This window comes from Equus asinus, chromosome 22 (genome assembly GCF_041296235.1).
Source record: "Equus asinus isolate D_3611 breed Donkey chromosome 22, EquAss-T2T_v2, whole genome shotgun sequence".
Taxonomy (NCBI): Eukaryota; Metazoa; Chordata; class Mammalia; order Perissodactyla; family Equidae; genus Equus; species Equus asinus.
Genome location: NC_091811.1, coordinates 57,512,826 through 57,523,539, shown reverse-complemented (window position 1 = coordinate 57,523,539; position 10,714 = coordinate 57,512,826). Strand labels below are relative to the sequence as shown.

Sequence of the window (10,714 nt, the reverse complement as noted above, 5' to 3'; positions counted from 1 at the left end):
TGAACCCGCTCCGTACCTCGCAGCCTAGGTGCCGCCTGGGAGCACCTGGAAACGCTGACTTGGCAGATACCCAAGGACTAAAGAGCCTTGGTACAACTCCGAGTTTTTAGAGGAGAAGTTCCAGCGCTCCGTTGAAGCGAAAAACAAACCAAAAACAAGTTTGGACGCATCTGAGTAAGAGGAACTTTGTCAGGATCACCCCTCCTCCAAGGGCAGCACAGCTTGGAGAACAAGGAAGCCAGGGTTCCTTCCCATGGGAAAAAGGGAGCATGGAGAGTAAGCGCCCAGCTTCCCCGGCTGTGCACGATGCTGCTAAAGAAACCCTCTCTCCCACAGCGCCCCGAGGATTTCAGCGAGGAGGGAGATCAGGAAAGAGGCGGATGAGAATATCACAGGGCACTAAAGGGACGCGCGCAGTTCCCGCTGACTGCGTTCTGGACTCCAGCAGGAAGCCCACCTATGAGCCGCTGGGAAAACCTCACCAGAGGATCCTCCAACTGGCTCGCGGGTACTCCCAATGCCCTCCCCCCACTCTGTGGTCACTTTCGTGTGCCCACTCCTGAGGGCGACGACAGCAAGCTCAGGTAGACGGGGAGCACATACAGAAAACAGGCCAAAGTCGGCAGTCGGCAGGCAAGGGAGACACCACAATCTTGAGCTGTAGCGCCACCTTGCGAAAACAAAAGAGCTTTTCAGCAACCAGCCTGGTGCATTTTACGATTAGAGAAGACAAGTAAGCTCAAGAAATCTGGCACAAGAGGGAGAAAGACGCTGGAGCAGCTGTATCCACAGAAGGCCAGAGAAGCATCAGAATACAGAGCAGGATAAAAAAGACTTTCTCACCTGAAGGCAGCTAGTAAAGAATGGAGAAGGTGACTGCTACTTCGCGTGTGACAACAGCAATGCAAAATCAAAGGAACACAGAGAATCAAGGAAACGTGACATCACCAAAAGATCACAATAACCCTCCAGTAACCCAACCCAATAATGTGGAGATCTACAATTCAGCCGATAAAGAATTCAAAATGGCTGTTTTGAGGACACTCAATGAGCTACAAGAAGATAACTCAATAGCAAAAAAATAATCCTTTTTGAAAATGGGCAAAGGAGCTGAATAGAGGTTTCTTCAAAGAAGGCATACGGATGGCTAACAGGTATACGAAAAGATGCTCAACATCACCAATCATCAGGGAAATGCAAATCAAAACCACAGTGAGATATTAGCTCACACCCGTGAGGACGGCTGTTATCAAAAAAACAAAAGATAAGTGTTGGCAAGGATGTGGAGAAATAGGAACACTTGTACACTGTTGGTGGGAATATAAAATGATGCAGCCACCATGGAAAACAGTATTTTTTGGAGTTCCTAAAAATATTAAAGATAGAACTACCATATGATCCAGCATTCTCACTTTGACTACTTACCCAAAGATTTGAAATCAAGATCTCAACGACGTATCTGCACTCTCGTGTTCATTGCAGCATTATTCACCATAGCCAGGACATGGAAACAAACTAAGTGTACGCTGATGACGAATGGCTAAAGAAAATGTGAAATGTATGTATATAAATATATAGATACAATAAAATATTATTCAGCCTTTAAAAAGAAGGAAATCTTGCCGTATGGGACAACATGGATGGACCTGAAGGATACTACCCTGAGTGAAATAAGCCGATCACAGAAGAGCGAATACTGCACAGTCTCACTTGTATGAGGTACCTCAAATAGTCAAAGTCATAGAAGTGGAGAGGAGAATGGTGCTCACTGGGGTCTTGGGGATAGAGAAATGGGGAGCTGTTGTTCAAGAGGTATGAAGTTTCAATTGTGCGAGGTGAATAAGCTTTAGAGATCTGATGTACAACATAAAGCCTATAGTTAACCACACTGTATTGTGCACTTAAAAAAATTGTGAAGAGGGTAGGTCTCATGTTAAGTGAGCACTTACCACACTTTAAAAAAAAAAAAGCAAAAGGGCGTGAGGAAACTTTGGGAGGTGATGGCTATGTTTATTTCCTTGATTGTGGTGATGGTTTCACAGATGGATGCATAGGTCCAAACTCATCAAATTGTATACATTAAATACATGCAGTGTTTTGTATATCAATTGTACCTCAACAAAGCTGTTTTTAGAAAGAGAAATCATTTCTGAAGTCGTACGCACAGATTTATTTCCTTCTAGGATATGCTTCCTGTCAAGTGCCTGTTCACCTCCTGCTTTGATATTGATGACGGAATCTCTGGAAAACAGTGTGGTAATTAACTAATTGTAATGCCTCAATGCAGTCTCCTCCATAAACAAACTTGAACCTAAAAAGATGTGCAAAGAAAAATAATAAAGCTTCTAGATGATGATTAGAAGGATATCTTCATGATCTGGGGATAGAGAATATTTCTTAAACTGAAAACGAAAAACTGTTCATCACAAAAGAAAAGCCTGGTCAATTGGACTGCTTAACAATTAGGAAGTTCCATCCGTCGTGAAACACTAGAGGAAAAGCATATGTATACATAGGAATCTAAAAGAGTGTACAGATAAATGTGGGGGTATAAAATGTCCCTGGATTTCTTATTGTTCCTGTAAAATGTGCTGGATTCCTAAGACTCTTCGCTTGCCTTGAGAATTAGATCCATAGCTGTTTGTCTAGTTAATTGCTCCAATCCCCAAAGATCTTATCTTCCCTAGAGAGTCAAATGGTTGCGGCCACAGACCAGGTCTCTAGGTTAAACCCCAAGGTGCCAGGAAGACTAGGACTATTTTCCTAAGTATTTACATTACAAGGAGCAAAGAGGCTCAGGAACTTAGAGACATGTCTAAATTGCAAAAGCTAACACACACAAGAGGCTGTTTGACTTCCTGGTGACATTTTATGTACATACCAAATGGCTAGAGTAAGGAGACGACCCTTTCTGGAGAAGGGAACAGTGACCTCCTTTCCCTTTATAAGCAGAGAAGAATCATTTTTCCTCACCTCTTGCCTGTGGGCACAGAGTTATTCACATAGAATGCCTGACCTGGCTGTCATCATGTCCCCCCAGTGATAAGACAGGGTAAGAGGGTCTGATATACTTATTATTTACTGAGAGCTAATTGATAAGAAATCTATCTCTGATCTGGAACGTCTCATGTGCACATTCAGGATAAAATTAACAGAGATAAATTTTAAAAACCTAACAATAGAATATTTGAGTTTTAATATCTTGGTTTTAATTTTAAGTAAAGGTACTGTATACAACATCAACATATAAAAATCAATTGCATATCGGGGCTGGCCCCGTGGCCGAGTGGTTAAGTTCGTGTGCTCCGCTGCAGGCGGCCCAGTGTTTCATTGGTTCGAATCCTGGGTGCGGACATGGCACTGCTCACCAAACCATGCTGAGGCAGCATCCCACATGCCACAACTAGAAGGACCCACAACGAAGAATATACAACTACGTACTGGGGAGCTTTGGGGGGAAAAGGAAAAAAATAAAATCTTTAAAAAAAAATCAATTGCATATCTATACGCCAAAAGCAAAGCAGTCGAATATGAAACTGAGAAAAAGACACCATTTAAAAATCAAGTAGTTATGGGGGCTGGCCCAGTGGCACAGTGATTAAGTTCAGCGCGCTCCTCTTCAGGGGCCTGGGTTCATGGGTTCGGATCCTGGACGGGGACCTACACCACTCCTCAAGCCAAGCTGTGATGTTGACTCACCTGCAAAATAGAGGAGGATGGGCGCAGATGTTAGCCCAGTGACAATCTTCCTCAAGCAAAAAGAGGAAGATTGGTAACAGGTGTTAGCTCAGGGCCAATCTTCCTCCCCAAAAAATAAAAAATAAAAATCAGGTAGTTATGAATAAATATATTCAAGAATTCTTGGAGAAAAATATAAAATTTTATTTGGAGATGTTTTAAAGATACAAATACATGGCGAGGTGTACCACATTTCTGAGCTAGAAAACGGAATGTCTTAAAGATATCAATTTTCACAAGTTTGCTATAGAGTCAATGCAATCTCAATAAAAATTCCAATAGATTTTTCTGTAAAAGTTGATGAGGAAAATTTCTGATGAGTTACAGAGGACCAAAAATAATGACATATTCTAAAAGAAGGATAACAAAATGAGGGGAATTACTCTACCAGAGGTCAATAGTTGTTCTAAAACTATGTTAATTAAGTCAGTATAGTATTGGTTCAGGAACGCACAAATAGACCAATGGAAGACAATTGAACCTAGAAACTGACTTGTGTATGTGGGCCCTTGGTTTATGATAAAGTTATCACTATAATGGAAAACGGGCAGTCTTACAAACAAACGGCGCTGGGAATATTTGGTGTTTATATGGGGGAAAAGTGAAACTGGAAATTAATTTTGCCTAAAAGACAAAAAATTAATTTTTAAGAAGATAATGCAATATTTTCATGGCTTTGGGGTAGGGAAAATTTCTTAAATTAGATACAACAAACTATTGATAAATTTGACTGCTTTAAAATTAAGAATCTATTTGTCAAAAGAACGCCATAAACAGAGTGAAAAGTAGAAGGTATTTGCAACTCATATAACCCAAAAAGTAACTACATTCAGAATATATAAAGAACTCCATGCATCCAATAAGAAAAAGACAGATAACCCAATGAAAAAGAAGTGAGCGGGAGACTGGAACAGGAACTTCAAAAAAGAGAAATATAGGGGCCAGGCCCATGGCCAAGTGGTTAAATTTGCACCCTCTGCTTCAGTGGCCCAGGGTTTGCTGGTTCGGATCCTGGTCATGGACCTACACACCACTCATCAAGTTATGCTGTGGCTGCATCCCGCATGGAAGAACTAGAATGTCTTACCACTAGGATATGCAGCTAAGTACTGGGACTTAGGGGAGAAAAAAAAAAAAAAGAGGAAAGTTGCCAACAGACATTAACTCATTGGTGAGGCCAATCTTCCCTTACCAAAAAAAAAAAAAGAGAAATATAAATAGCCAATATAGGTAAAGAAAATTCTTCACCTATACTAGTAATCACAGAAAAGCAAATTAATATCACATGAGTTCCACTTCCCAAGAATCAGATAGGTAAATATTGCCAATCTGAAGTACCGAGTAAGGAGGATATGGGGCAGAGAGCAAGTGGATACACCAGAGGTGGTGATACTGTAAATAATAACTACTGTGAAATCAGTTTGGCATTACTAGTGACGTTGAAGTTATACGTACCCAGTAACCCACAAATTCCACTCTTGCATATATTTTCATAGAGAAAATTTCAGACATGTGTCGGTATAGCTGTACTTTTCATAATTTCCCCCAAATGAAAAAAATCCTACCAACTGAATGAATGAATAAATTGTGGTAAATGCGTACAATTGACTACTATAATGAAAATGAATGCATCACAGCTACGAGCAACAACACAGATAAATATTACACGTAAAATTGAACAAAAGAAGCAAGCCAGGGAAGAATACATACATTGTAATTCCATTTTTATAAAGTTCAAAAACAGGCAACACTAAACTATATTGTTTAAGGATCCATACTTAAGTGAAAATTATAAATGTAAGCAATTTAGTCTGTTGAAATGTTCTCATATGTAAGTGCTGATCAAAGTAAGACCAGGCTCAGAAGATTTCTGTGATGATTAAGTTAATGTGTGTAACAGGCTCAGCCCCTGCTTCAAAAAAGCAGAAAGCAGTAAGTAAGGATTAGTTATTCCTGCTATTCTCCTTGGTCTTTCTGTTAATGTTCTTGATGTTAGTATTGCTGTTGACTTTTTATCTTTTATCTACTGAGAACACAAATCTGTATCCAAAACAAAGTTTTTAACCACATGTTTTCTCCCTTTTTGAGTATGATCCTTGTTCTTTATTCTTGTAATATCAGGTGATGAGCAAGAAGAAAGGGATGGACAGAAAATTAGATAATATATGTTTATATTATGAGGTGGGTGGTGGATTAATGCTTTAATCATAATTTGAGAGATGGTTTGATTTCTGATGAATTTGCAATTACTTTGTTGGGCTATCCGCCCTCCTACAAATGAAAGGACTCTTAATTGTGTTGATTTTTCAAAAATAATTTATGAAATATTTTCAGAAATTGAGGCTCTTTGATGACCCTCCAATTCTGTCACCAATGCAGCAGCATATTTCAGTGATGACCAAGCGATCATTGTTCTAACCATGCTTGGAGGTGTCATCCAGGGCTCTCAGCTTCTCTCTCAGACTCTTAGGCTGTAGCTGATTCTCTCATTGTACTTTCAACAGGGTCTCCCTGGACCTTCTTCCCTCAGGCGTGTACTCACAACTTGCTCACAGATTTGTCGGAATTCATGTTCATTAGCATCTTCCGAACTAGAGTCCACAGGGCGCCTTTAGCTTCTTCAGGAAATTGATCCCCACGTGCCTGCTCTAAAAGGAGCAGATAAGGTCTGTGTCATGGGTCGTTCTTGCTAACACAAAAGCTGCAAAGAAGTCCATATCCTGTCTTCTCAGGACGGCGATATAATTTATCACAGATCAGAAAACTTACAAGATGTTCAGTCTGATAAATCCTCTCTTTTAATTCTATCTCTGCTACTTTTTAAATTCTTTGGTTTGCTGTTTTGCTCGTCTTAAGTAGAACTCTCTCTCTCTCAAGAACTAAGATTTAATTCTAGTCTGAATGATTTGGATTAATAGAGAAATAAGTCATTTCTTATTTAGTTAAGCCTGATAAGGTTGGGTACTTCCATGAAAGAGCATGGCAGATGTGGTCAGATAGTACATAGAAAATATGCTAATCTTTTTACTCTTTGTAGACTTGCATGTGATGTCTCACCTTTGATTCATCTTTTAAAAACAGCCAATTAAACAGACCATTGCAGTCATTCAGACTGTGAAGAGTATGAGCGCTTTATGTCTCCAGTTTCCAAAATCACTGATGTTATCATTCTGTGGACATGGACCATGAAATTATACCACTGTGAAGTTCTGGAAGAAAATGCAAAACTACTGTTAAAAATCACAGGTGAGAACAACCAGGGAAGTGACAGACCCTGAGAAAATGGATCAATTTTCACCTTGCCTGGTCCCTCAAAATTCATGTACGGCTGTCATGAGAAAATTATCAATGACACCTGAAAGTATATGATTGTTCTAACTTCCTGTGCATGTGGATTAGAGGATCCCTTAAAATGTCCTTTACCACAGGAATTTTCATAATCAGATAAGGCTAAAGGTGGCAAACATATGTTAATATCAAAAATTTCCTTCCTTGTGGACCACCAATATATCTACAAAGGACAACTGTAATCAATATACTGGTGTCAATTTTCTGGTCTCTATGTTCTAAGCATAGTGGAAACACAGGTTTGAGGTTATAACTAACCTCTTAGATACCATTCAGGAGTCTTCAAAACTTTGAGCAAAATCCATTGTGAGACATGTGTCCTGTGGCTGCCACAATATCACTCTTCCCAGTGGGATGACAAATCAGTGCCCAGAAGACTCTGAATATGGCAGAGAAGCATAGGGCTTAATGCTTGTTAATATCATTTAGTGATGGCTGAAGCCTGACCATGTGGGAAAAGACTTAAAGTATAAAATGACGGAGTCCTGAAACAAGTCTCAGAATCCTAAAGCCCAAACAGACACTCACGCTGAAAAATGTGAAGATATAGCAAAAAATAAACTTTGGATTTGGGGTCTATAGCATCGCCTGTATTGGGAGAATTCCACAGGTTGCTTACAGGGACTCCAGGGAGCTGGACAGTGAAGGAAATGAGGCTCAGGTCCAGATCTGCAGTGAAGCAGCAGATACTCTATACGAAGGGAACACAGGAAGAAGAGAAAGTGGGACAGACAAGCATTTCTGCCAAGACATAGAAGTAAAACAGATGAGTGAAGTCATATAAAAATGATTTAAGGGGTTGGGCTGGTGGTGTAGTGGTTAGGTTCACGTGCTCTGCTTCGGCAGCCTGGGGTTCACTGATTTGGATCCTGGGCATGGACCTATAGTTCGCTTATCAAGTCATGCTATGGCAGGTGTCCTACCTATAAAATAGAGGAAAATGGGCACAGATGTTAGCTCAGGGTCAATCTTCCTCAGCAAAAAGGAGGAGGGTTGGTGGTGGATGTTAGCTCAGGGCTAATATTCCTCAAAAAAAAAAAAAGATTTAAATGTAGGAAATTTAAATATTTCGTAAGAAAGTACAGGTATAGACAGTGCTTCTTGTGTGACATATTTTTGATAAGAATCCAGGAATTGGTCAACTTGATGAGAAATGACAAAGGCTTTACGAATAGGGCCACTTGTACAGGAGTCCTGGGGCTTCCAAAGATCCAAGCCTAGTCCAGCGGGACACTGGTTTGGGCCAGTTGGATGAAGGGTAATAATATGACCCGATTCTGTTGGTTGCAGTTAACTTCATTTCTCCTACCCTGGGAAACTTCAGTTTTCATCAGTGAACTTCCCTTTTCCCTTTAGATCTACTGAAGGTCAACAATGAAAAACTGGACCACATTTACTGAGTTTATCTTGCAGGGCCTCACAGATCAACCTGAACTCCAGGCGGTGATATTCATCTTTCTGTTCCTTGCCTACCTGCTAAGTGTCCTAGGAAATCTGACCATCATCATTCTCACTCTGGTAGACCCCCACCTCAAGACCCCCATGTATTTCTTCCTTCGGAATTTCTCCTTCTTAGAAATTTCCTTCACGTCCATTTTTATTCCCAGATTTCTGATGAGCTTGACAACAGGAAATAAAGCCATCAGCTTTGCTGGATGCATGACCCAGTATTTTTTTGCTATATTTCTTGGGGGAACAGAATTTTACCTCTTAGCTTCTATGTCCTATGACCGCTACGTGGCCATCTGCAAACCCCTGCATTACCTGACCATCATGAGCAGCAGAGTCTGCATACAACTTGTGTTCTGCTCCTGGCTAGGGGGAGTCCTGGCCATCTTACCCCCATTCATCCTGATAAGCCAGATAGATTTCTGTGCCTCCAATGTGTTGAATCAATATTACTGTGACTATAGACCCCTCTTAGAACTTGCCAGCTCAGACACAAGCCTCTTAGAATTAATAGTCATCTTCTTAGCTGTTTTGACGCTGGTGGTTACTCTGGTGCTGGTGACACTTTCTTATATATACATCGTCAGGACTATTCTGAGGATCCCTTCTGCCCAGCGAAGGACAAAGGCGTTTGCCACTTGTTCCTCCCACCTGATTGTCATCACCTTCTCTTATGGAAGCTGCATCTTTTTATACATTAACCCATCACCAAAGAAAGGAGGTAACTTCGACAAGGAAATATCTCTGCTCATGACTTCAGTTAGCCCCTTGTTGAACCCCTTTATTTACACCCTAAGGAATCAGCAGGTGAAGCAAGCTTTTAAGAGCACAGTAAAAAAAATTGTGAAGATTTGATAATTAAAATTTATTATTTTTAGTCAATAAAATGTTAACTAACAAATATTTTCATTAATACATGTAAAGTGTCTACTATGTTTCAAGTGATATGCTGGACGTTGAGCATACAAATATGAGAAACATGGTTGCAGATTTCTAGGAACACCCAGTCTAGTATCATAGAGAGATATAAAAACAAGTAAATTATAATCAAACATTAAATGATATTACAGAGGGATAAAAGAGATTACATAAAAAAGGATTTGAGACAAATAACCTTACTCTTGATTGCATGGGACATTTCACTTGTGAGGTGAAATTTGAGAGGTGAAACATAGTTTGTGATGGGAACAGTAGGAGGATATAAATTTAGAGTGAAAGGTAAAAGTCCAATAATGAAGATATTTATTGCACATTAAGGAGTTAGCTAGGCATTATTGAGCCAAGAGAAATTATAAGAAAGGAAGTAATACTATCAAATTCTTTTAAGGGGAACATAGTAGAGCAGAGAATAGATCTACTCCTATATCTGAGATGGGTGGCAAGCCATTAATCAAGAATGGTGTTCAAGCAAATGACGGTAAAGATCTCATCATGGCCCATGAGGGTAAAGAGAAGGGACACAATTACAATCTCAATTCAAGTAATTTAGTGACAGAAGTGAGGAAGTTTTGAAACTTGGAAAGCTGCAAGGTTGATAAAGCCATAAATCAAAATAAAGGATTCAGGAGGAAAATATTTGTAAGATTAATAATCACAAGGTATATTTAATCAGGTTTGGTGTGAAACCACAGATGAAAAAATAAACATATGAGAAGTATTTATTTGTCCATGTGCAAATGGACTCAAGCTTAGGAAGCACATGTGAAATCTGAGTAAGATAAATGTTGTAAATTTTGGGAAGCAACGCAAGAGATAAAGCAGGATTTGGACTGAAAGGTGTGGCTTCCCTCTCAGAATAGTTTAAGAGCAGAGGCTTAGGAAATTTCCTTAGAAGAAGCTTCAAATCAAGGATATTCTGAAATAAAGTCTGCCAATAGTAGGCATCAGATAGATGAAGGAGGAGAAGGGGTTGGGGGAGGGGAGGAGGAAGGAAGAAAGGAAGGAAGGAAGGAAGGAAGGAAGGAAGAGATATTACAAACAAAGAAGTAAAAACTCCTCTGGAAGTCAGGAATTATACGCTTAAGAATTGTCAGAGCCAGAAGCAGAGACAATAGAATTGGCAGTATCATGTCTATAAAGCTTTGGTATTCTTTCAAAGTTTTATACGTGAAGTCCAAAATCATTTCAATCTAGTAGTGCCACAAAACTAGAGATCACATGGAGAAGGAAAAGATTTTCA

The 10,714-nt window shown here is 39.8% G+C and overlaps 1 protein-coding gene across 1 annotated transcript; it reads left to right on the top strand.

Moving 5' to 3' along the window:
• The first annotated feature begins 8,460 nt into the window (after positions 1–8,460).
• On the top strand, positions 8,461–9,390 carry LOC106822850 (olfactory receptor 6C4-like). Its single transcript, XM_014828209.3, has one exon. It carries the CDS (start codon positions 8,461–8,463, stop codon positions 9,388–9,390), a length of 930 nt encoding a protein of 309 aa, XP_014683695.3.
• Positions 9,391–10,714: the final 1,324 nt, after the last annotated feature.